The sequence below is a fragment of the Myotis brandtii genome, unplaced genomic scaffold (assembly GCF_000412655.1).
Source record: "Myotis brandtii unplaced genomic scaffold, ASM41265v1 scaffold244, whole genome shotgun sequence".
Taxonomy (NCBI): Eukaryota; Metazoa; Chordata; class Mammalia; order Chiroptera; family Vespertilionidae; genus Myotis; species Myotis brandtii.
In genome coordinates, this window is record NW_005359225.1 from 3,507,938 (window position 1) to 3,534,577 (window position 26,640).

The 26,640-nt window shown below is 37.2% G+C and overlaps 1 protein-coding gene and 1 pseudogene across 4 annotated transcripts in view; both read left to right on the forward strand.

Moving 5' to 3' along the window:
- RAB6A (RAB6A, member RAS oncogene family) overlaps positions 1-26,640 on the forward strand; it is a 49,621-nt gene that overhangs the window by 14,883 nt on the left and 8,098 nt on the right. For 2 of the 4 annotated variants that reach the window (XM_014540437.1, XM_014540439.1), the window contains 5 exons: positions 4,906-4,964; positions 11,661-11,714; positions 13,240-13,345; positions 15,171-15,282; positions 19,478-19,571. In XM_014540437.1, coding sequence (XP_014395923.1) covers positions 4,906-4,964; positions 11,661-11,714; positions 13,240-13,345; positions 15,171-15,282; positions 19,478-19,571 — 425 coding nt within the window. Of the gene's footprint in view, positions 1-4,905; positions 4,965-11,660; positions 11,715-13,077; positions 13,184-13,239; positions 13,346-15,170; positions 15,283-19,477; positions 19,572-26,640 lie in introns of all 4 variants that reach the window. The other 2 variants (XM_014540438.1, XM_005867093.2) reach the window with 2 other exon arrangements.
- Positions 22,433-22,950, forward strand: LOC102247068 (annotated as a pseudogene).

Below are 26,640 nucleotides of genomic sequence, written 5' to 3' on the forward strand. Positions count from 1 at the left end.
AGGTGGAATGTCAAGGGGGGGCAAAAAGGAGACATGTGTAATACTCTTTGTAATACTTTAAGAAATAAAAAAAAACTGACTCTGTGAGCTTCTTGGAGAAGTGGTTGATTTCAGGGCTAGGGCCGGGAAAATAGAAAATGAACCTGGAGAGCCACCTGTGCCACCTGATGGGAGTGCTTCTGTGCGGTGCTCTTGCCAGGTGCTCTTGTTGTGACTACTGGCACTGTGCTCAGTCAATGTGCAACTTCTCAGTAAAGAACATTGATGGGCTGCATGGTTAACCTTGGCAAATACTGGGGCTTCTTGTGCATCGTCATCAATGTGGCCTCACAATGAGGCAAAACAGATAAAACAGATGTAAACTTTACTCAGCTTGTCGACCTGCCCACCTGATAAGCTGAGGGCGCCTTACTGATTCTGGCTTTCCCTGGTAACTAGTTTGGGAAGCAGGAACCAGGGACTAATGCTGAGATCAAAGAGTTCCCTCCTGTTTGACATGTATAGCAAGATCTGTGTGAACTGAGATGAAGCCCACTCTCTGTGGAAGTGGATGAAAGTCCAGCCCAAGGGGAGGGGCATCCTGGGAAATGCCATCAAATGGAACTTCACCAAGTGTCTCATTGACAAGAATGGTTGTGTGGTGAATTGGTACAGAGGCATTCCCATTGGAATACCATAGTAATAATTACTGTGGGCAAGATTAAGATCCATTTGATGAATGTTAAAATTAGTGAGCAAAAGTTTGGGAAGATGCAGCACATTTATATTGTCTCAAAGTATCTCTTCAAGATATTTACACAGTAATAAAAGTATATAATAATACATAAAATGATAAATAAAACAGTAAGCTTATGGTAGAGAAACTGGAGATCACTGTAACCAAGTGATGAAGGTTAACATTTCAAAGATTAAGACATGTTCCCCCTGTTAAAGTTGCACCCAAGAGAGACACATCGGTTCTGTGGTAGTCATGCCAAAAATGCATGTCCTGAATCTAGTGAAAAAACTGACAAATATAAATTGAGGAACATTATACAAAACAACTGACCTGTATTTTTCAAGTGTCAAGGCCATGAAAGCAAGGAGAGATAGGAAATGTTAGATATGAGAGGAGACTAAGGAGGTATGACAACTAAAGCAATGTGGGATCCTGGGTTGGATCTTGGGACCAGAAAAAGGGAATTAGTAGAAGAGCTGGTGAAACCCAAATAAGCTCTATAGTTTAGTTAATAGCATTGCAGCACTTAATTTCACAGTCTTTATATACTGGAATTATCTGTACTATTTTTGTAACTGTGAGCTTGAAATTATTTCTAAGTAAAAAAAGGATTTCTTAAGATAGATATTATTGTTATTCCCATTTTACTATGAGGAAGTTGAGGCACAGAGAAGTTAAATAACTTGTCCCAGTTGGATATAGTTAAGTAAGTGGTCAAGCTGGGATTTCAGCTCAACCATCTGGTTCTAGACTCCAGTGCTAAAAAACTAAACTACACTACCTTTCCTTGATAAATTTTGTGTAGGTGGAATATGTGCAGAAAGTACAGAATACTTAGATGTTCCTTAAACAAAAAGAATAAAAAAACTAATCACTTCTGGAAAGTAAATCAGTTAAATATGTTAGATAAGATTAAGTGTTTCTTGGGTATTTTCCAGTAGTGGACTTTTGTAATTTATATGACAAAATTTTTAATACATGCAACTTACAGTTAAGAGAGTAAGATGAGAATTAGCTTTTAGGCCTGTGAGTAATGTGTCATGCTACTACATTAGGGCACTTATAATGTCATTAGGAGATAGGAATTTTTCAGCTTCCTTATAATCTTCAGGGACCACTGACCTACATGCAGCCGTCTTTGACCAAAACATGGTTATACAACACATGACCATATTTGGATTTAAAATAAATCTGTTGCCCAGCCAGCATGGCTCAGTAGTTGAGCATCAACCTATGAACCAGGAAGTCACAGTTCGATTCCTGATCTGGGTACATGCCCAGGTTGCGGGCTTGATCCCCAGTGGAGGACAAGCAGGAGGCAGCGAATCAATGATTCTCTTTCATCATTGATGTTTCTATTTCTCTTTCTCCCTCTCCCTTCCTTTTTGGAATCAATAAAAACATATTCTAAGAATAAAATAAATGTCCTCTTTTTTATGTTTTTATTTATTTTTAGAGAGAGAGGAAAGGAGAGGGAGAGAGAGATAGAAACATCGATGAGAGAGGAGCATCATTGATTGGCACCCCTACTAGGGTTAGAGTGCAACCCCGGCGGGAATCGAACTGGCAACCTCTTGGTTCCTGGGTTGACCTTCAACCATTGAGCAAAACTGGCCAGAGCTAAATCTGTCTTCTTAATATGCTTTTCCCCCTGGTTATTTCTTCCTTTCCTTGTGTTATTTGAATTCGTAGTCTTTTAAAAATCATTCCATATTAATTGCTTTATTAAAATTGGGAAGATATACATTTTTTCTCTTTTATTTAATGACTAGAGGCCCAATGCACGAAATTCGTGCAAGGGGCAGGGCCCTCACAGCCACAGCGGCTTGCCTTGGCCCTCGCAGCCCCAGCTTCATCTGGAAGGATGTCCAGTCTAATTAGCATATTACACTTTTATTATTATAGATTGCCCTAGAATTTGTGGCATGCAGCTGTGACATAAAAGTCTACCATTAATTGATTCCTCTCCCCTTCTGGGCAATGTAAGGACCTTAGAACTCTAACTATACTTACCACTCCTCCTTTTGACTTTAAAGTACTATGTGTGCGCGCCCTAGCTGGTCTGGCTTGGTGGATGGAGCGTCAGCCTGTGGACTGAAGGGTCACAGGTTCGATTCTGGACAAGGGCACATGCCTGGGTTGTGGGCTTGATCCCCAGTGGGGGACGTGCAGGAGGCAGCCAATCAATGATTCTCTCTCATCATTGATGTTTCTATCGCTCTTTCCCTCTCCCTTCCTCTCTGAAATCAATAAAGATATATTTAAAAAAAAATAAAGTACTATGTGTATTTTAATTGTGTGCGTGTCTGTATAAAACCCTATAAGATGTTATTTCAAACAATGATTACTTAGATTTTTTAGTAAGGAAAACTTTTTACTGAAGTATAGCATAATAGAAAAGCATGCAAGTTATAAGTGTACAATTTGAATGAGAAAATTTGCTAGTCAAATTTCCATCCTTCCGAAATTTATTTCTTATTGTAAATTAGTAAATTTGGTGTTCTGGTTTTAAAAACTTGATTTCCTAAATATTATTTTAAGTATGTCCCTATGAACTGTATCTACTTTTATTTTTCCAAGAATGCAAGGATGTTGCAGGCTGTTGTCTTCCAGAGTCTAACCACCTTAGTAGTGAATGCTGTCAACTTGGTGAAGTTTCTTTTTTTTTTTTTTAATATATTTTATTGATTTTTTACAGAGAGGAAGGGAGAGAGATAGAGAGTTAGAAACATCGATGAGAGAGAAACATCGATCAGCTGCCTCCTGCACATCTCCCACTGGGGATGTGCCCGCAACCCAGGTACATGCCCTTGACCGGAATCGAACCTGGGACCTTTCAGTCCGCAGGCCGACGCTCTATCCACTGAGCCAAACCGGTTTCGGCAGTGAAGTTTCTTTTCATTGATTAATTTTATTCAGTGCCAGGCAGGGACCAACACTATTAGTATATCCATGAAGAAGACAAGATGATCTGCATCTTACCCTTTGTAAGTTGGGGAGATACATTAGTAAATAAATGCACAAATAAGATAATTGGAGATAAGTGTTTTATTGCCAATTAAAAAATGTCTTACTAAGAAAAAGTGGATCAGGATTTTTTCCTTATGTTAAATTTGTACACTTAGACTGAAAGGTTTTTGAGTAAAGTTAATGATGGCAAAGTATTATGCTAGTACTTTCCATGTTACTTCTTCCTTTCTTTTTTTAATCCTCAACCGAGGATATATTTCCACTGATTTTTAGAGAGAATGAAAGAGAGAGGGAAAGACAGAAATTTTAATGTGAGAGAAACACATCAATTGGTTGCCTCCTGCACGAGCCCTTACCAGGGCCAGGGCCAGGGAGGAGCCTGCAGACGAGGTACGTGCCCTTGACCAGAATGGAATGGAACCTGGGAACCACAGGCCGACACTCTATCCACTGAGCAACACTGGCTAGGGCTCCATGTTACTTCTTTCTCATTCACAGACAGTCTAGTTCAGGGGTGGGCAAACTTTTTGACTCGAGGGCCACAATGGGTTCTTAAACTGGACCGGAGGGCCGGAACAAAAGCATGGATGGAGTGTTTGTGTGAACTAATATAAATTCAAAGTAAACATCATTACATAAAAGGGTACGGTCTTTTTTTTTTTTTTTTTAGTTTTATTCATTTCAAACAGGCCGGATTCGGCCCGCGGGCCGTAGTTTGCCCACGGCTGGTCTAGTTCTTTTAACCCTCATATTTCTCCTAGGACTCTCCAGTCTTTATATTCCCAGGGATTATGCTTTCATTCATTGAATTAAGTAGACCTGAACCTCAGTTTCTCCAGGTTACTCTCCAGGAAGTTAATTATAATTGCTTCATGATCTAATCCTAGTTCTTTTTGTTAGGGCCCAAGAAATACCTGCTTTGCCTATTTGTGAATTAAGAATATCAACATGATTGTTTTCCTCCATCTTTTCTCTTCATTTTCCTCAACTCTTAACTAAGTAAATACTCTTTACTTGTGCTTTTAATTTGAGAGGTTGTTATCTGTTTAATTAGAAAAAAATCATTTCAATAAACTTGGGGCTTTGTGTTTTTTTCATTATTATTAGAACCTTTGCAGATATTTCCCATTGAATTTAATTGCAGTTCTTTGTAAAAGTATTTTTCGAGAACCCAATGTAATGTGTTAACTGAGTGAATTTTTTCCTTTTAATTTCAGTTGGAAAGACATCCTTGATCACCAGATTCATGTATGACAGTTTTGACAACACCTATCAGGTATTTTGTTTTTGCCAATTTACTAGTTGTCTCTATTTTGTATGTTATAAGTAATATATGGTGTACCCCCAAGAATATATACACTCTTCGAATAATTATTAATTCCAGTGGGTTAAATCTGAAAAGAAAGAAACATCAGTTGAGCTATCTACTTTTAGTAATGTATACATTTTTTGGGACACCTTGTATGGTGTTTTTAAAAAATTCACATGCAGTCATGGAAATAAAAGCACTTTGTAATCTGTAAAATGCAAAGTATAACTGATTTTGCTCATTGTGTTCGACATCTTCATGTGATTCTGTATTTCTTCCAAAGTATATTGAAAGATTATCGCTAATACCATCTGGGCTAGAAGTAGGAATGATTGTAAATATTCTTTTACAGAGATTTTGTTCTAGTCTAGGATTCTGTGACATTTTGACTTATACTTGAAGTCAAGAATAAAGGAGATTTGGGAAATTCACCAATATGTGGAAATTAAATAACACATTCCTAAATAACCATTGGATCAAAGACAAAATCACAAGGGAAGTTAGAAAATACTTTGAGAAAAAAGAAAATACAATATACCAAAATTTATGGGATGCAGCTAAAACAGTGCTATAAGGAAAATAAAAACATTAAATCAATAATTTAACCTTCTACCATAAAAAGCTAGAAAAAGAAAAGTAAACTAAATCTAAAGCAAGCAATAGGAAGAAACTTTTAAAATGTAGGTTTTATTTTTATTCATGTATGGTGAGGCTAACAGATTAGGGGATTATTGCCATTGAAAAAATCTGTTGTACTCAGAGATCCCAAGAGGAGGAGGATGCACCATGCCATGGGAGGGAGGCACATGGGGAAGTTGTTGAGTTGGTTAGGAGGTGAGGAGTGGGAAATGGGAAACGTGGGCAAGAGCCTTTATTGTGGTTTCTGTGGGAAGGATAGGTGAGACCAGGAAAGCAGATTTAGGATTGCCTAGTTTGAATAATTTCAGTGGGCTCTGGGTGCAGGAACCATTCCTAGTTGTCTGGTACCTGGCTCTATGATAGGGCTGGGGAATAGTGGCCCTGAGTGTGATACATGAAGTGGTTGGAATTATGGGCTCTGGATTGGTTGGTTTGCATATTAAAGGTGCTCTCACAGGCAAGTTTACTATTTCTAGGAATTGGTAAACTCTGGGAGGGCCAGTCTCCCAGATGTGAAAACAAAACAAAATAAAGACATGCTTAATTCAGAAGCTAATAAAGATTAGAGCAGAAATATATGTGAGAATAGAAAAACAGTAGAGAAATGCAATGAAACTAAAAGTGGTTCTTAGAAAGGATAAACAAAATCAACTAACCTTGAGCTAGACTAATAAATTTAAAAAAGACTCAAATTACTAAAATCAAGATTGAGGAGAGGACATTACTACTGACTATGCAGGAATTAAAATGGATTATAAGAGAATACTGTGAATAATTATGTCGACAAGCTAGATAGCCTAGATCAGTGGTCGGCAAACTGTGGCTCGCGAACCACACGCGGCTCTTTGGCCCTTTGAGTGTGGCCACGAAGTTTCAATTGCACTGTACGTGCGCACCCGCACGTGGTATTTTGTGGAAGAGCCACACTCAAGGGGCTGCAGTTTGCTGACCACTGGCCTAGATGAAATGGTTAAATTCCAAGAAAGATACAAGAAGAAATAGAAAATTTGAATGTATCTATAATAAGTAGAGATAGAATTAGTGATCAGAAACTTCTACAAAGAAAATCCCAGGACTAGATTCTCATCTCTGAAGACATCTGTTCAATTCTATAAAATATTTAATAAACAACACAAAAACTTCATCATCTTCCAAGAAACAGAACAGGAGGGAATACTTCCCAACTCATTCTATGGGGTCAATATTAAGTTTGATACCCAACCAAAGACATCAAAATTAAAACTGCAGACTGATATTCTTTGTGAATATAAACACAACAATCATCAACAGTTATTACCAAACTGAGTTTGGCAATGTGTCAAAAGGATTATATACCATTTATAAAGTGGGATTGGTAGGTTGGTATCAGGATTACAAATTGGTTCAACATAGAAAAAGTAATGTAATACATTGTACGAATAGAATAAAGGACAAAATCACATGATCATTTCAATGGACAAAGAAAAAGAATTTGACAAAGTCCAATAGCCATTCATGGTAAAAAACAACAACAACAACACTGTTTAACAAACTAGAAATACAAGGGATCTTCCTAAACATGATAAAGGGTATCAGTGAAAAACCACAACAAATATACTTAATCTTAAAAGGCTGAATGCTTTTCTTTAAGATCAGGAACAAAATAAGGATGTCTGCTCTCAGTTCTACATATGTTTAAGTTTTATGTATATCTAAGTTATATGTATGTATTTTAGTTTGAACTGCATAATTGTAAAATAAAAATAAAAACAAACTAAGAAGAAAAAATTAGTAATCTTAAAACCAAGTGCTTTCACTGAGACCCTAAGCATTTGCAAAACTTTTTCTGTATTAACTTTTTTAAAAATATTTTTTTATTGATTTCAAATAGGGGGAGAGAGAGAGAGAGAGAGAGAAAGAGAGAGAGAGAGAGAGAGAGAGAGAGAGAGAGAAACATCAGTGATGAGAGAGAATCATTGATAGGCTGCCTCCTGCATGATCAAGCCTGAAATCTGGGTATGTGCTATTGACCAGAGTCAAACCTGGGACCCTTTAGTTCATAGGCCGATGCTCTATTCACTGAGCCAAACTGGCTAGGGCTTTCTGTATTAACTTTTTGAAATGTTCTTGTTAAAATAAAAAAAATAAAATGACTCCTTTAAGTATCTATTTTATATCTGTGTTACTGTGTAGTTAGTATAAAAACTTGATTTCCATTGTTTTATCTTAATACTAGAGGCCCAGTACATGAAATTTGTGCACTGGGGGGTCCCTCAGCCCTGCCTGCGCCCTCTCGCAGTCCAAGACCCCTCGGGGGCAGGGAGTGGGCCTAAGCCGGCAATCAGACATCCCTCTCGTAGTCTGGGACCCCTTGCTTCTTACCGTCCGCCTGCTCACTGCTCCTTACTGCTCGGCTTGCTGCTTCTTAGCGCTGCCTTGGAGGCGGGAGAGGCTCCCGCACTGCCGCTGTGCTCGCCAGCCATTAGCCCAGCTTCTGGCTGAGCAGTGCTCCCCCTGTGGGAGCGCACTGACCACCAGGGGGTAGCTCCCATGTTGAGCGTCTGCCCCCTGGTGGTCAGTACTTGTCATAGGGACCAGTCGTTCTGCCATTCGGTCAATTTGCATATTAGCCTTTTATTATATAGGATATCAAATGTTAATCTGATTAAAGGAATGATTACTTTTCATAGTTGTTAACTGCCACTGTCTCAATTATTTATCAAACCATTTTTATTTTTCTAAAAGTTTTTAGGGTAAATTTAAAATCTGAATCTGGTTCTATTTTTGGTATGTATTTTCCCGCAAGTTTAATATGCTTTTTATAAAGTAGATCACCCCCCAAATCAATGAATTAATTAACACTTAAATAATGTGAAGTTGTAATTTAAGATACATGGGAAAATTCTTTAACCTTTGATTTCTTCTACAATTATTGTCTTCTCTATTTCCATAAAGGAAATGAATGTGAAGCAGCAGTAATGTCTTATTTATCTTTTTTTAAAATTATCTTTATTGTTGGAAGTATTACATTGGCCCTCCTTTTCCCCCCATTAACCTTTTCCAACCCCCTCCCACTCATTTATCTTTTATAAAGTTTTTTTTTTTAATATATTTTATTGATTTTCTACAGAGAGGAAGGGAGAGGGATAGAGAGTTAGAAACATCGATCAGCTGCCTCCTGCACATCTCCCACTGGGGATGTGCCCGCAACCCAGGTACATGCCCTTGACCGGAATCGAACCTGGGACCTTTCAGTCCGCAGGCTGACGCTCTGTCCACTGAGCCAAACCGGTTTCGGCTTTTATAAAGTTTTGAATTAGTTTCATGTCAGCATTCAAGATGCTCCAGTAGCTGATAATGTTTATTTTCCCTGGAATTTTTTTCTGTTTCCCTGCTGTTGACTTCTTTGCCATAATAGCTCTGCTTGGTATAAAATTAACTGAAAAGAAAAGCAGCAGTAGGTTGTTTTTCAGGTTAATTTTGATCTTTGAGTTCAGTGGTATAAATGTCTCCAAACTAGGATGACGTAGTGGAAGCAGGGGACTATTGTACAATTTATCATAAAGTCTGACTGTACTAATTTAAAAAAACATGTGTTGGCTATGAGATTTGAAAAATGACAATTTCTGTTTGTAGCCATTAAAAATTATTTTTGGCTGTTTTTAACAAACTTAATAACATTAATAAGTGACATGAGAATTATTTTTAGGTGAAAGAGAATTTATCAGTGAAGGAGTGGGACAGAGAAAGTTACTCCATAGCACAGCTGAGAATTTTTTTTTTCATGTAAAATAATTTTAGAGGTAGGGTAGTTCAGGAGGTATTTGGCAGCTCTATGGGCATCTGGGACCAAGACTCCTCCTAATTTTCTGTCTAAACAAACAGATCTAATATATGACTTTCATATTGAAGTTTGCCTCATGGTTATTGAATGTTTCCTAGAGTTTTGTTACCCACATTTCAGGCAGGAAGGAGAAGTAAGATAAAACCAAGGGTATACCTGCCAACTCAGAGAGCCCCATTTATTTAAAACTCAGAGAAGACTGGACAATGTAGTTTTTTTGATGGAAAAAGTATGTATTTAAATAAATGTTTGTGTTATTAAGGAAGAAGGGGAAGATGGATATTTGTGTGGGCAATTAGCTGCTTCTACCATAGTGAGTAGATGAGGTTCTCCTGATGAGGTTTCTTAAATGTAGCCATATCTCATTCCTGTACATTGTTCAGGTTTGTCAAGTAGATACTCTTGCACAGTAAGTTCAAAGTTATAAACCTGTTATCCCACCATATATCCATTCTCAGATGGATATATAAAATGGAATTAGTACTTCGCTTATATGTACTTAAGCCCTAAATTGAGAAACATTACTGAAATACATAGTCACATAATTTAAGATAAAGGATGAAACTTCTTTGTGTGCGTGTGTGTGTGTTTTTTTATAAAAGTTTCTGTGTAACTGAAATCTATAATAAACACTGCTCAAAATATTAAAGACCTAAATAAATGGAGAGATGTCCCAGGTAAATGGATTGGAAGACTTAATATTGTTAAGATGTCAGTAGTAACTACCCAAAGCAATCTATAGATTCAGTGCAATTCCTATAAAAATTTTTGCCACCATTTTTTGTAGAAATTAAAGAGCCAATCCTGATTTGCAGTAGCCAAACAGCCTTGAAAAAGAAAAGTAAAGTTGGAGAACTAGTACATTCAGATTTTAAAACTTAATTCAAAGCTACAATAATCAAAATAATGTGATACTGGCACGAGGATAGACATATAGACCTATATATGGAATATAATTGAGAATCCATAACAAAATCCATGTATCTATTAACAATGGATTTTCCATAAAGGTGTACTGGGCCCAACCTACAGAATGGGAGGAAATATTTGAAAGTTACATGTCTAGTAAGTGTTTAATATTCAGAATACTATATAAAGAACTACAAATCATAATAAAAGTGACAAACTCAAATTTTAAATGGGTGAAGGACTTCAATAGGCATTACTTCAGAGAGGATATACAAATAGCTGAAAACACATGAAAAAATTCTCAACATCAATAGTCATTAGAGAACTGCAAATCAAAACCACAATAAGATTCCACTTCACACCTACTAGGATAGAATTTAAAATAGTGCAGCCACTGTGAAAAAGTCTGACATTTCCTCGCAAAGTTAAATACAATTACCATATGGCCCAGCAATTCCACTCCTAGATATAAACCAAGGATAATTGAAAACAGGAATTCACAATAGCCAAAAAGTGGAAATAACCCAGTTGTTCATCAATAGATGAATGGATTTACTGTCAAATGTTATTGCTTAATGGGTACAGAGTTTCTATTTGGGGTGATGAAAAGGTTTTGGAAATAGATAGTATTGACAGTTGTATATCATTGTGAATGTAATTAATGCCATTGAATGGTATCCTTGAAAATGGTTAATATGTCAAATTTTATGATACATATATTTTGCCACCATTTAAAAATTAAAACTATCTTTAAAAATATATCAGTGTCAATGTAGGTTCATCAGTTACAACAAATATAACATTTTGGTGGGTAATGTTGATAATAGAGGACGCTGTGCATATTTTGGGAGTATATCTTCCTCTCAGTTTTGCTGTGAACTTAAAACTACTCAAAATAAAGTCTTTTTAATAAAAAAATGGTTAAGATATATATCTAATAAGCATATATTGGAAAGAGCTTTTAATTCCAACTCTACAACAGAAGTTTTGTGTCCTTAGATAAGTCATTTAACTTCTCTGAACTCCAATATTGTTATCTCTACAATGAGAAAAACAGCGATAAAAATAGCTAACTTGCAGAGATTTATGAGGATTAGAGATGATCATGTGAAGGGCCTAAAAGAATCCCCATTATCACTGAAACTTTTGTTCATTCTTACTTGACGACAATGTGTTTATGTTTATTCATTATTTCTACCACAATCAGAATTCCCATTTGAACCTGAAACTGCTGACTGCCATTAAACTATTATTATTATTATTTAACTTCTTTGTTTTGGTTTGGTTTACAGGCAACAATTGGTATTGACTTTTTATCAAAAACAATGTACTTGGAAGATCGAACAGTGAGTAATGTTTTCCATGTGCAATTTTCTTCAACACTCCAGCATAGAAAATGGTGATCAAACTATAATCAATGATTGTCACTATAGAATGTACTTAGCAAACTTGCCAAAGTTAATTTACAGGTCTTGAGAAAAACTTATTACAGAATGAATAAGTCTTAGCACTCTGACTTCTTAACCCCAAGTGAAACCCAAAAAGGAGAGAAAGCCAAGTTATTTATAAAACCCTGAAGGCCCTAGGCTTGTTAAACAGAATTCGTCGTCCTGATTTAGAAAAATGGTAACAAATACAGCATTGAGATATTTAGAGCTGCTAAAGACCTTTTGAATGCCACTGTTAAGGCATTCAGAAGGATTTCATTTGAATTTGACAAAACTTGTGAACTTCAAGGTTTTATTTGTCAGAATATGATGTATACCAAAGTGACTGTAAATAGAATGTGTATTTATTTGTTGGATTTGTCTTCCATCTTTAGGAATGTTCCCTTTAATAAGTACAATGTAAATTCTGTATTCTAGTCCACTACCTCTTGAAGAGATTTCTATCACCTAAACAGTGACTGTCTTAAATGCAATATTTTGGGACCTATACCCCAAAACATTTTATATCTAATATTATTTCTTATAAGTGTGTGTGTTCTTTTGGATGTTCTCTTTCATGTTTTAATATATAGCATGCCATTTCTTAAAATTTGAAAGCTTAGAAACAGTTTTATAATGGTAAAAGAACTTAATGCCTGTTTTTAGGCTTTTCTTCCTCAAATGTGAAAAAGTAAGAAAGTAAAATTTTTATGTAGGGTTGCAAAAAGATACTCCTCTTTTTTGTTAGATTATATACAGTGTTCTGGGAAGAAGTGTGTGGGAGAAACATAATCACAGTAGTCAGAGACCCAATTTCAGAGTGTTCCAGACCCAATAGAAAAGGGACACATTTTAGCTTCAGAGAGGCTTTCTGAGAAGCATTAATTTCTTTACTGTGATAGCCTGGGCTGCTCATTGACTTTTCCCTTTGTTTTTCCCTGTTATGCTTACTATTTGAACATGAACAGAGTCTACTTTTTGCTATCCAGAAGGCATAGGATTCATAGAGAGGGGGTGGAGATGGGGGGGGAAGGAAGCTGTATTTCTGATTCTGTGAAGAATTTGCCATTGCCATTTTTAAGTCATGTATCTTCAGATACATTTTTATATTACTCTCTTTTGAAAAAGGAAAGTTTTGTGTTTTCATTCTTCACATCCCTGCAACCTTTTGCATGAGTCTTTGTTTTACTTCCTTTCTACCCCTTTAAAAACATTTTTTCTTTTTTATTTTTAGTATGAGTTTGGTTTTTTTTTTTTTTATTCATTTTTTCCCATCCCACAGATCAGGCTGCAGCTGTGGGATACTGCGGGTCAGGAACGTTTCCGTAGCCTCATTCCCAGTTACATCCGTGATTCTGCTGCAGCCGTAGTAGTTTACGATATCACAAGTAGGTATTTTGCAATGGGTTGACCTTCTTGCTTGTTTGACTGATTTTGTTGTTAGGTACGATTGCAATTATGGGACACAGCAGGTCAAGAGCGGTTCAGGAGCTTGATTCCTAGCTACATTCGTGACTCCACTGTGGCAGTTGTTGTTTATGATATCACAAGTGAGTGGGGGGGAATTATGCATTTCTAATCTTCTTTCAACCTTTAGCTTAGCTGTATGCATGTTCTTGTCTTGTGCTTGTTTTCAATACTGGCATGCAAAAATGAGTTTTATCATAGCAAACCTTTTCACAGATTGTCTAGGTTAGAAATATTTGCTTGGTGTTTGTACCAATACCCTTTATTCTACTGTGCCACATTTTTTGTCCTGGAAATTTTCCTTTGGGTTTAATTATGAATCCTCTCCAAGGCTTTCTTAATATCCTATTATCCCTAAGTCACATCATAATTATGGTTGGAAGAACATCTTTTTTATTTAACTTGATCTCAGACTTTTCTAAAATAAAGTAAATCTGCATTTAAGCCTCTTGCCAAGTTTTCCAAATCTTCCAAGGCTTCTGTTGAGGCTATTAAAAACTTCTGCTAGCCTACTTTTCCCTGCTTTTCCCCTTACAGCCATTCTTTCTCTATAGAGGAAGGCAGAGAAATCATAATGTGCAATCTTCTATTAATCATTTTCATTTGAATATCTGGATTCTATGATTGACTGACTTGCTTTGTTGCTAACAAATTACACTTTCATTTCTCCCCAAGAAAATAAATAGACTAAAGTATTGTTCTTCCTTTTTCTTTTCCCTAGAAACTGAATAATGCCTTTAGAATTTTATGTGACTTTAAATGTTCCATAGAGCATTGGTGACTGATAAGGAAATGCTCTCTGATTAAAATTATCTTTGTAAATTGTTTTTTAAAAATATATTAGGCAATATTAAGCATCATTCTGTCTAGTGGTCCATAATTTATAGAAAAACCAGGATAGTACTCCATTATCAACAAACTATTGATTTGAGCAAGTAATAATATTCTCATACATTTTTGCATATCTGCTCAACCAGAAGTCCTATCTACTTAATAATAATTGCAATGGCAGAATTATAAATTACAAGTTTGCATTCAGAGACCTTTTATTTTGGTTAGGTGCTATATGCCATCTTTTCTTGAAGCTTTACTTTGGGTTGCTACTTGTTTAAAAAACTGTATGTTCATTATTGTGCATTGACAAGTTTTGCAGCTTTAAAATGTTTGTGCTTACTTTAACCAGATCAAGTGAAACCGTATGTATTTTTCTTTAAAAATTGTGCACAGGAGGTTAAAATATTAGTGAACTATTTTTTTAAACTATTTTTTTTTTAGCTACTATGAAAAATATTGAAGTATTCTACTTAGAATCTAGTGCTAGAAAAGATGGATTTTTTTAAACAAGTGATTCTGGTGCATTATACAAACTTCAAGTTAAAGTGATCACAAACTGAATAAGCAATGCAAATAGAGTGGTGTTGAAAGCTATTTAAAGGCTTTCCAAATTTTCTGGATGTGTTGGGTCTTACTGGCTGACATACTTTTGGAGATGCTTTCTTTGTCATGTTTGGTATGTGTAAGTAATCAAAAAATATTGTGGCAATGTAACACCATATTATCTGCCATAGCTGTCCTTACATTAAAACATTTTTTTCAGTTACATATAGTACATTGCACTCATTTAGTTGTGTTCAACATTTTAAACCACTATAAAAGGAACCGTGAGGATTTTATATTTGTGATTTGTTTAGACTACTGACAGTTATACTCAGATAAAATGGAGTTATGTTACAGGCACATTAAAAGTGGGTCCTAATGTGCCAGCCTCCTTCCAATTTCCAGGGCTTTTTTCCCCTTTCTTTCTTTTTCCTTTCTTTCTTTGTTTACGTTTCTTCTTTATTTTTTGGTCCATCACATGGGGAGGCATTTATAATAACATTGATGTCTCTGTTCACCCTTTTATACCAGATGTTAACTCATTCCAGCAAACTACAAAATGGATTGATGATGTCAGAACAGAAAGAGGAAGTGATGTTATCATCATGCTAGTAGGAAATAAAACAGATCTTGCTGATAAGAGGTATGGAGTGATTTTGTATGTATATGAAATGTTTGGTTTATTTGTTAAGTAGTCTGTTATTTATAATATTACTGAAGAATTGTTTTTAAAATAACATGTTAAATCCTTAAGTTTATGTCCCCTTTTTCTTCAGTGTGGGAACCTGAAATATAAAACATTAAACTCAGCCCTTAAAGGAAAAATGAGGTTTGTTTGTTTTATTAAAGCCCATGTATAAGTAACTCTTGTGCAAGATTGTTTACACATAAAGCTAAATTTTGCATTTTTTAGGCCTCATAAATATGAGCAGTGTTCTGTTGAGGAACAAAATGTTTCCCCTAGCCCAGTGGTCGGCAAACCGCGACTCGCGAGCCACATGCGGCTCTTTGGCCCCTTGAGTGTGGCTCTTCCACAAAATACCACGTGAGGGCACGCACGTACAGTGCGATTGAAACTTCGTGGCCCATACGCAGAAGTTGGTTTTTGACCTGGGCGAGTCTATTTTGAAGAAGTGGCGTTAGAAAAAGTGGGGGGTGTTGTTCAGTTGGTCGGGTGTCGGGAGAGGCGGCGCAGGCGGGCCACGGGATACGCAGTGCAGGGGAGGCGCCAAATATCAACAGTACTTAAACTATATAGGTAGGTTAATAACAATGTACCTACCTATATAGTTTAAGTTTAAAAAATTTGGCTCTCAAAAGAAATTTCAATCGTTGTACTGTTGATATTTGGCTCTGTCGACTAATGAGTTTGCCGATCACTGCCCTAGCCGGTTTGGCTCAGTGGATAGAGCGTCAGCCTGCGGACTGAAGGGTCCCAGGTTCGATTCCGGTCAGGGGCACATGTCTGGGTTGCAGGCTCGATCCCCACAAGGGGGTGTGCAGGAGGCAGCCGAACAATGATTCTCTCTCATCATTGATTTTTCTATCTCTCTCTCCCTCTCCCTTCCTTTCTAAAGTCAATAAAAATATATTTTAAAAATTACTCATAATAACTAAATACACACTCTTTTGGTAGTCTTCTTATAAATATTCATTATAATTCAGTGGTGTGGGTTTTTTTTCTTTTTTAAATTGTTTGGTTGAGCCAGACTGTGTAGTTGAACTGAATAGCTTGATTGTGATACCTTAATCAAATGAGGAAAGCCATATTCAAGTCACAGGATGCAAAATGTATTAACATTTACTATCAAACCTATGGCTTCAGTATCTGCCTTTAGCATTACTAAGTGATCTTGATATTCTTTCTGCTTTAAATAGTCTTCACCATTTTACTTAATAGTGGAAGCTTTTACTATTTATTTATTATTTGTTCATGAGTCGGATATTGAAATTCAGGCAATAAACTTGTGCTATTAATTAAAATGTTGCAAAGAAATCCACTATGTTCAAAGACTTGTGGAAATGTTAAGCCCATTGCTGGCCAAGGTACTTCATTTGGAATTGGCAGTACAGTGACAAAAAATTTTTTATAATTTAAAAGTAAATTCAAAGTATCTTTTCATCTTTTTAAAATTCTTATCCAAGGACATTTTTCCATTGATTTTCAAAGAGAGTAGAAGGGAGGGGGAGAGACAGAGAGAGAAACATCGATGTGAGAGAGAGACATTAATTGTTTGCCTCCTGTATGCGTCCCGACCAGGGCGTGCAACTAAGGTAAGTGCCTTTGACTGGAATCAAACCCTGGACCCTTCAGTCCACTGGCCGATTCTGTATTCACTGAGCCAAACCGGCTAGGGCTCATCTATTTTTTATGAAAAGTTAAATGTCACTTTCTTTGAGAATTACTTTTTTGGGGGGTAAAAACATGAAGGAAAGGCTAGAATATATTTTTCAATGTCTCAATTTAAGCACCTAGATGTTCAGTACTTTCTGTTCCCTATAGGCCAGTGATCCCCAAATGTTTCAAACATGGTAAATATGGCTTATTAGAACCTCTTTTAAGATTCTAGCTATAAAGGATCATGGTCAACTTTTAAAATTTGGGCGGTTTTAACCCTATTTCTAGGTACTATGTTAGTCTAAAATAGGGCCTTTGGAAATGTATTTTAGAGAATTTTCCTTAGGTGATTGTGACAAAATCAAACCACAATTGGGGTCATTGCTATAGCTAACATTCAACCATTTTATTAGGGTGACTTATAATTCTGCAACTAGAAATGGTTTTTGTCTGGAGTTCTTCACATGTAGGGTTTACAGACTAATAATCATTCAAGAAGTATTTATTGGATATCACTTATGTTTCAGAGGATGGTACTCTAGGGTAGAGTAGTGGACAAAAAAGGTAAGTCTTCACGGAGTTTTTATTTCAGAGAGTGAACCAGACAAAATAAAGCAGGGCAAGGGAATATGAAATGTCAAGGGTGAGTTTGAAATATTAAATGGCATAGTTAACCCTACATGTGAAGTTAACTATGCAGATATTTTAAGGAGGAAAAGTCCCAAGGCAGATGGCTCAGATAGATAAGTAAGTTTTGGAGTCATCAGCATATAGATGGTACTTTAAACCATGAGACTGTGTGGGATCACCAGGGGGACTAATTGTAGATAGGAAAGAGGTCCAAGAGTAAGTTTGAGGGCACCTGACAGAATTATTATTTTTAAAATATATTTTTTTATTGATTTCAGAGAGGAAGGGAGAGGGAGAGAGAGATAGAAACATCAATGATGAGAGAGAATCAGCACAGCCTTACACTAGGGATCGAACCCACAATCTGGGCATGTGTCCTGACTGGGAATTGAACCGTGACCTCCTGTTCAACCATTGAGCCATGCCTGCTGGGCTGACAATTATTTTTAGGAAATCCACACTGCTAAAGCATTCAAGGCTAAAGGTTTATAGATTGTCAACTTTCAAACTGTTAAGAAAAAGTGTGTTATTTAAAATTTATATACACACACAAATTTGTAGAGCTGAACACCTGTGTTGCCAGCTAGGCACTTGGAACACCAAGATCAATGAGATAATCTTATACTTGAAGAGTTTACAATTTGAGACACTGCTAATTATAATACATCACAAAATGTCCTCTAAAATAAGTATTAAAGTTTTAAACTCTGTATCAAGAGACTTCAACATAAATGTGTAGGTTTTTTTTAACCTCACCCTAGGATATTTTTTCCCCATTGATTTTTAGAAAGAGTGGAAGGTAGGGAGGTGGAGGGGAGCAGTGGGGGAGACACATACAATGATGTGAGATTTTGATTGGTTGCCTCTTGCATGCAAGCTGACTGGGGCCAGGGATCAAAACTGCAACCCAGGTACATGCCTTGAGTGGGAATCAAACCCACAACCCTTTGGTGCGTGGGCCTACATCCTAACCATTGAGAAACACTGGCCAGGGCCAACATACATGTCTTTTGATTCGCTTTTTCACTTGCAGATATTCACAAAATTCAGCCTCCGGAAATGATCCACAGTGCACAAAGTAGTAAGCACAAAGATGTTTATAGCATCATTTTTCACATTTGTGTAGAATTTGAAACCAACTTACATTTTTAACAGTTTGGGAATGGTTATATAAATTATAGTAGAAAATTGCCCTAGCCGGTTTTGCTTAATGGGTAGAGCATCAGCCTGCAGACCAAAGGGTCCTGAGTTTGATTCCAGTCAAGGGCACGTACCTTGGTTGCAGGCTCCTCCCTGGCCCAGGTCCTGGCCCAGGCTCGTGCAGGAGGCAACCAATCGATGTGTGTCTCTCACATCAATGTTTCTCTCTGTCTTTCCCTCTCTCTTTCACTCTCCCTAAAAAAAGAAAAAAAAAAAATCAATGGAAAAATATCCTTGGGTGAGGGTTACCAAAAATTAAAAAATAAAATAGATAAAAAATAAATTATAGTAGCAAATTGACAAATTGTTTAGCAATAAAAAATTATTTTACACAAAGTTTTTAATCACATGATTAAATACTTAGGGTCTAATATTAAGAAAAAATAGCAGGCTATTAAGTTTAAAAAAAAAGTTATAGGCTATTAAAAATAGCAGGCTATTAAGTTTAAAAAAATAAAAAAGGTAAAAGCAAATCATTAAAAAAAGTCTTGATATAACATACACATACTAGTACAAGTGCACACATTTTAAGTGTACAGCAGCTTAAATTTTCAAACTAGTCTTGTCTGTGTAACCAGCACCCATATCAAGAAAAGTTATTATAGAACTTTGTTTCTAATCTTTATAATAACATCTTTCAAAAAGAAGAATTTGGTTTATTTTTCTACAGGCAAGTATCAATTGAGGAGGGAGAGAGGAAAGCCAAAGAGCTGAATGTTATGTTTATTGAAACTAGTGCAAAAGCGGGATACAATGTAAAGCAGGTAAGTGTTCTTTGGAGTGTTTACCAAATTGAAAACACATATTATGAAATAATTGTGTGAGTATTCTATTCTCTAGTGTAAGATTTTCTTTCAGTTAGCAACAGTAAGTCTCACAAACTAGTTTATTAAACAGTGAAAAACATAAATGTGGCTAGTTTTTGGAAAAAGAGAAAAAGACTTGCCAAACTTTTCAAATCGTGCACAGAAAAAGTACTTTATTACGATTGCAAGATTGTGTGATTGCAAGGTTGTAAACTCACATCCTCTCACTACTTCCCTACTGCATTGTTTCAAGGTAACATTTCTTATTTTAGAGTTTGATAGTAAGATTATGATAAAAGAAAGCAAATATTGCTGTCAGGAATGGTATTTTCCTTATTGTGATGAAAGTACATCATGGTTACTTTATTCTTACAAACTACTAATGTGTTAACAGTGATTATAAAAGGAGTGTTTGGGTGGCAGGGGGCGGGGTGAGAGGAAAATATCTGGGGACCTCACATTATCAAACTTTTCTAAAAGATGAAGTAGCTGCTGAGACCGGTTTGGCTCAGTGGATAGAGCGTCGGCCTGCGGACTGAAAGGACCCGGGTTCGATTCCGGTCAAGGGCATGTACCTGGGTTGCGGGCACATCCCCAGTGGGAGATGTGCAGGAGGCAGCTGGTCAATGTTTCTCTCTCATCGATGTTTCTAACTCTCTACTCTCCCCCTTCCTCTCTGTAAAAAATCAATAAAATATATTTAAAAAAAAAAAAAAAGATGAAGTAGCCAAAAACTCACCTGCTTAATTCTCCAGGGCTATATAAATATAAAGTAGTACTTGCAGATTTATGGTATTTACAGACCAATAAATTATTATAATTACTAGTGGCCTGGTGCACAAAATTTGTGCACGGGGGGGGGGCACTCAGCCCGGCCTGCACCCTCTCCAATCTGGGACCCCTCTAGCAATCTGGACTGCTGGCTCCTAACCACTCGCCTGCCTGCCTGATTGCCCCTAACCACTCTGTCTGCCGGCCTGCTCACTCCAGCTCGGTGGCCCCTGCCCTCCTAGTTGGGTTCATTTACATACTCACTCCTGATTGACTGGTGGGCGTGGCTTGTGGGTGTAGCAGAGTGGTGGTTAATTAGCATGTTTCTTTTTTATTAGTGTAGATTATCCTATATAATAAAAGGGTAATATGCAAATTGACCCTAACAGGAGAACCACTGGGAATGACTGGTCACTATGACACACACTGACCACCAGGGGGCAGACACTCAATGCAGGAGCTGCCCCCTGGTGGTCAGTGCGCTCCCACAGGGGGAGCTCTGCTCAGCCACAAGCCAGGCTGACGGCTGCCAGCCCAGCTATGGTGGCGGGAGCCTCTCCTGCCTCCTCAGCAGTGCTAAGGATGTCCGACTGCAGCTTAGGCCTGCTCCCCGCTGGCAAGTGGACATCCCCCAAAGGCTCTTGGGCTGCCAGAGGGATGTCTGACTGCCAGCTTAGGCTCAATCCCCCGGGGAGCAGGCCTAAGCCAGCAGGTGGACATCCCCCGAGGGGTCCCAGGCCAGGCTGAGGGACCCCCCCGAGTGCACAAATTTTTGTGCACTGGGCCTCTAGTATATATATAAAGGATCAAGCAATGAATGCATAAATCAGTAGAATAATAATCGATGTCTTCCACCCCTTCCCATTTCCTCTCTCCCTCTCTCTAAAAATCAGTAAATAAATAGGTTTTTTAAAAAGTTGATAGCTCAAGCTAGAATTTGAACCCAGGTCTATTTAGTTCCAAAATCTGTGCTCTTAACCATGCACTATTCTGCTTCTCTAATATTTAATCTTACCCTTGATTTATCTTTTTGCACTTCCCATCCCTAACACAGTAGGACTTTAATGTCACTGAATGGGCAGGAATCCAAGTGTATGATGAATATGAACTGGTGAAAAGAAAAATATTGACCATACTCTATTCAGTTATTAATTCACTCATCAGATATTTATTTATTTATTTTTTTAATATATTTTATTGATTTTTTACAGAGAGGAAGGGAGAGAGATAGAGAGTTAGAAACATCGATGAGAGAGAAACATCGATCAGCTGCCTCCTGCACATCTCCTACTGGGGATGTGCCCGCAACCCAGGTACATGCCCTTGACCGGAATCGAACCTGGGACCTTTGAGTCCGCAGGCCGACGCTCTATCCACTGAGCCAAACCGGTTTTGGCACTCATCAGATATTTATTGATCACCTCCTACATGCCTAGTTACGTTTTGTTATAGGTGCTGAGATATAATAGCAATACATCTTAAGTCATATCATTATGGAGTTTACATTCTAATACGTAGCGTTAGGCAATAAATGAAAATATAATACTTCATGAGGTTGGAAGTGCTTTGAAGAAAAATAAAGCAAGGTGAGGGAGATAAAGAGTACTGGTAAAGGGAGTTAGATATTTATGTTTTATAAAGGATAATCTGTGAAAGCCCCTCTGATAAGGTGGTATTTGAGCCAGAGATCTAAAGGAATTGAGGAAGTGAGTCATTTCTATATCTGGGGAAGAACGTTCTAAGCATCAAGTGTAATGACAAGATCAAAGGTGCTTGTCATGTTTAAGGAATATTAAGGAATTCAGTAAAGAGTATAGTGAGGGAGGGGGCAAGTGATAGAAATTGAGCTCATAGAGGATAGTTTTAGGGGACAGAGGTCTAAGTCTATGTAGGGTGTAGTTAAGGATTTGGATTTTCGGACTAAGGTAGGAAGATATCTGAAGTTTTTAATTAGAGATTTGACATGACATTCAGTATTTAAAAGAAATTACTGGCTGCTCTATAAAAAAAAAAAAAAAGGACTGTAGAGGATAAAAGTGGTAGCAAGGCTCTGATCGCACGGACTAGCGGCAAGATGGCACCGAAAGTCAAGAAGCCTAAGAGGACAACCTGGAAGTTTGGTTTGGACCTTACCCATCCAGTAGAAGATGGCATTTTTGATTCTGCAAATTTCGAACAGTTTCTACGGGAGAAGGTTAAAGTCAATGGGAAAACTGGAAATCTTGGGAATGTTGTTCACATTGAACACTTCAAGAATAAAATCACAGTTGTTTCTGAGAAACAATTTTCTAAAAGATATTTGAAATACCTTACCAAGAAATACCTCAAGAAGAATAGTCTTCGTGATTGGCTTCGTGTGGTTGCATCTGACAAGGAGACGTATGAACTGCGTTACTTCCAGATTAGTCAAGATGAAGATGGGTCTGAATCTGAGGACTAGGTGAAGGCACCTTATATAGGCCTTTGCTTATTAATAAAACATATGAAGTGTACCAAGAGAAACATCTAGAAATGGATTTTTATCGGTGAATAAAAAATGTAACACACTGTTAAAAAAAAAAAAAAAGTGGTAGCAAGAAGACATGTTAAAATTGCAAAAAGAAAAGTATTAAACTAATCCTTCATTTAAGACATGATAGACTACCAGAACTAAAGTAGCTATCTAGCAAAAATTCAAAGTCAACTAATAATGAGAACTCATGATATAAGAATTACAATGGTATATAAAATACTCCTTACCCATTGCCCGGCTGGCATGGCTCAGTGGTTGAGCATCGGCCTAGGAACCAGGAGGCCATGGTTCAATTCCATGTCAGGGCACATGCCCAGGTTGCAGGTTCGATCCCTAATAGGGGGCATGCAGGAGGCAGTCAATAATTCTCATCATTTCTATCTCTCTCTCCCTCTCCCTTTGTCTCTGAAATAAAAGTATATATCTTTTTTTTTTTTTAATTTAAAAAATAAAATACTCCTTACCTGCCCTAGCCAGTTTGGCTCACCGAGGACTGAAGGGTCTGGGTTCGATTCTAGTCAAGGGCAGGTACCTTGGTTGCAGGCTCTATCCCAGTCTTGGTCGGGGCGAGTGCAGGAGGCAATCAATGTGTCTCTCTCACATTGATGTTTCTTTCTCTGTCTCTTCCCCTCCTTTCCACTCTCTCTAAAAATCTATGGAAAAATATCCTCAGGTGAGGATTAACAAAAATACTCCTTACACTTACAAAGTTTATTTTCTTAATGGAAATTTTTCTGTAAGTTGGTGGAACTGATTAGCTTAGCTTGCCCTTTGAAGAATTGAATTTCTTCTTGCTTGGTTATAAAATACTTGGTTAAGCCCTGGCCAGGTGCTTCAGTTGGTTAGAGAGTTGTCCCGATATGCCAGAGTTGCAGGTTTGATCCCGATCAGGGCACAAACAAGAATCAACCAATGAATGCATAGGTAAGTGGAACAACAAACCAATATTTCTCTCTCTTTCTTTTCTCTAAAATCAATAAAAAATTTTTTTTTTAATTTAGAGGTATTTGGTTAATTTTATAATAATGGTAAGAACTAATAGCAATAGTGATTTTACCTTGAGATCTCCTTCTCCAATTCACTCCTTTAAATTAAACACCTGAAATTATAGCTCAAAATACTCAACTTGAAAATTTCTTTGGAGAGACTATATTCAGCTTGTCATCGTCTCCAGAGCTAATTCTCATAGCTTTCACTGCAATTTAAATATGCCTAATTCTCTCTAAAAATTACAAGTAAAATACCATACAGCTAGAGGTGAGGGTGGAATTAATACCCCTTTTCCAGAAAGAAAATGTCTTGGCAAGGATGATTCAGAATGCCTATAGAAAGTGGATACTCAGCAAATACAAGTGTGAGGATTTAAAAAAATATTACCAACTGTACTGACCCATACTTTATCCTGATATAGCAGATGCCTCTGTTAGTAGTATATCATTGCCAGTTAAGAAATGGATTTTTCTTTAATGATTATTTAAAACAACTTAAACTCCTAGAGTTTTATCTTTCCAGTCATATATATTTCTGTAAGGATAGAACTTGGCTTTTGTAAAGCATTTTCTTGACTCAATTTGAGATGTCCTGAGTTGAGTACAGGTTAGTGACATTGATTCTTTTAATTTAATTGAAATATTTTGAAAGAGCACTAAATTTTTAAAAATACATCAATTAAAAACTATAGATAAAAATTTTTTGTCATAGAAAATGGATTAAGTTTTTATGTCTGTGATTTGTTTGTAATAATATTTTACAAAACAAATTCTTCTTACCCAGGATTTTCAGCTATTTCTTCACATAGCCTTTTTCACAGTGTTTCCCATATAGAAAGATCTTCCATTTAGAACTAGGTAGCATAAGGTAGTAGAAAGCAAGTGAACCTTGGAATCTCAGCTCTGCCACTTATTTGGTGTATGGCAAATATGTCATTACTTACCCTTATATTTGCGTGTTTTAATTGATCCTTTTTTATATTTGATTAGAGATATTCAGCGGCATTTGTTTTTTCAAGTTGAAATTTATCAGTTTTTCTTCACTGTCACTCTGCATATAAATTTTTAAAAATTTTTATACTTTCTCTGATTTCTTTTGTTGCCCATTTTTTGGGCGGTCTGGAGGATTCAATGGCTACAAGTATTGCTAGTCTTTCGTTCACTTGATGAAAGAACAACCTTTCTCTGATCTATGATTATATGCTAAACAGTATTATGAATAGTCATACCTAAGGAATTAAATGATAATTCAGATGCAAGTGAACCCAAAAAAGTAATCAGCTAAAGGCACTAATCTATTGTATGTACTACACTCTATGCTTACTAATGTATATAGTGCTACTAAGCCATATAGTAGCACTTTACACATATAGTAGAACTAAGACAGGTCTATTTCTGTTTCTCAGGTCTTTCCTAATCCTATCCCATTGGGTGATTGCCTACAGATTACTCCTTTTCTATACTTCTTTCCCCAAACAGATTATAGCCTCAGTCTTTCATCTCTGGCCTTTGTTCTTTCTGTTTCCTTCTCAATTTAACACATGGAGCACTTAAACTCAGAGCACTTTGCACAGTATTTTTTTTTTAAATATATTTTTATTGATTTCAGAGAGGGAGAGAGAAAGATAGAAACATCAATGATGAGAGAGAATCATTGATCGGTTGCCTCCTGCCTGCCCCCAACTGGGCAGTGAGCTCACAACCTGGGCATGTGCCTTACCAAGAATTGAACCAAGACCTCCTGGTTCATAGGTGAATGCTCAACCACTGAGCCATGCCAGTAGGGCAAGTGAAATTTTAAAAGTGCCTTTAAGTCCCAACTCAGATGTTATTGCCTAAAGATTTTCCCCAGCCTCCTGAAGAGGACTTTCTTTCATCTGTATTCTCTATCATTTTGTATTTCCTTGGTTTATAGCATTCATCACATTGTAACATGAGGAATTGTTTGAATCTATCTCCTTTGTCAGACTGTGAGCTCCTTGAATTAAAAAACTACATCTTGTTCATTTCTGTGTCCCCAGAAAACTTGAGACAATACTTCAAGTAGCAGATGCTTAGTTCAAGGGAGTTATATCACATTAACATTGGAATTTTACATAGCATGCCTAACGAAGAAAAGATATGACTAAAATAATCTGGCAGTTTATGTGTCACTAGAGGCCCGGTACACAAAATGTGTGCATGGCGGGGACGGGCGGGGGGGAGCTCCCTCAGCCCGGCCTGCGACCTCTTGCAATCCAGGACCACTTGGGGGATGTTGGGCCTAAACCAGCAGTCGGACATCCCTCTCACAGTCTGGGATGCTGCATGCCCCGGTGACCATACTTTTCATACAGGTGAAAGGCATCTTGCTGTTGTATAGGCAGCTATATATTTTTTGCCCTGATTATAAAAAGTAGTACATAACATGATCCTTCTGAGGATCATTTTCCCCATCTTATGGGTGGAAAAACTGAAGCAGAAAGAAGTTAAGTAATTGGCTTTGTCACACAGTTATAAGTGTCAGAATCAGGGCTGACCACAAGATGTGCAAGCCAGAGTCCATGCATGTCATCGCTGCATCATCCTGTTTTTTCAGTGTTAGAGTAGCCTTGCCAGGTTTTAATTTTTAAATCTAAGAGACTGTTCCCAATATATAGGGTAGGGTCCCTAGGCCTGGCCAACGATCAGGGCCAATCTGTGGGGCAACTGGTGGGCAGGGCGATTGGGCGGCCCCCCCACTGGCACCCGCCTTGGCTGGCAGCCTGGCACCGCC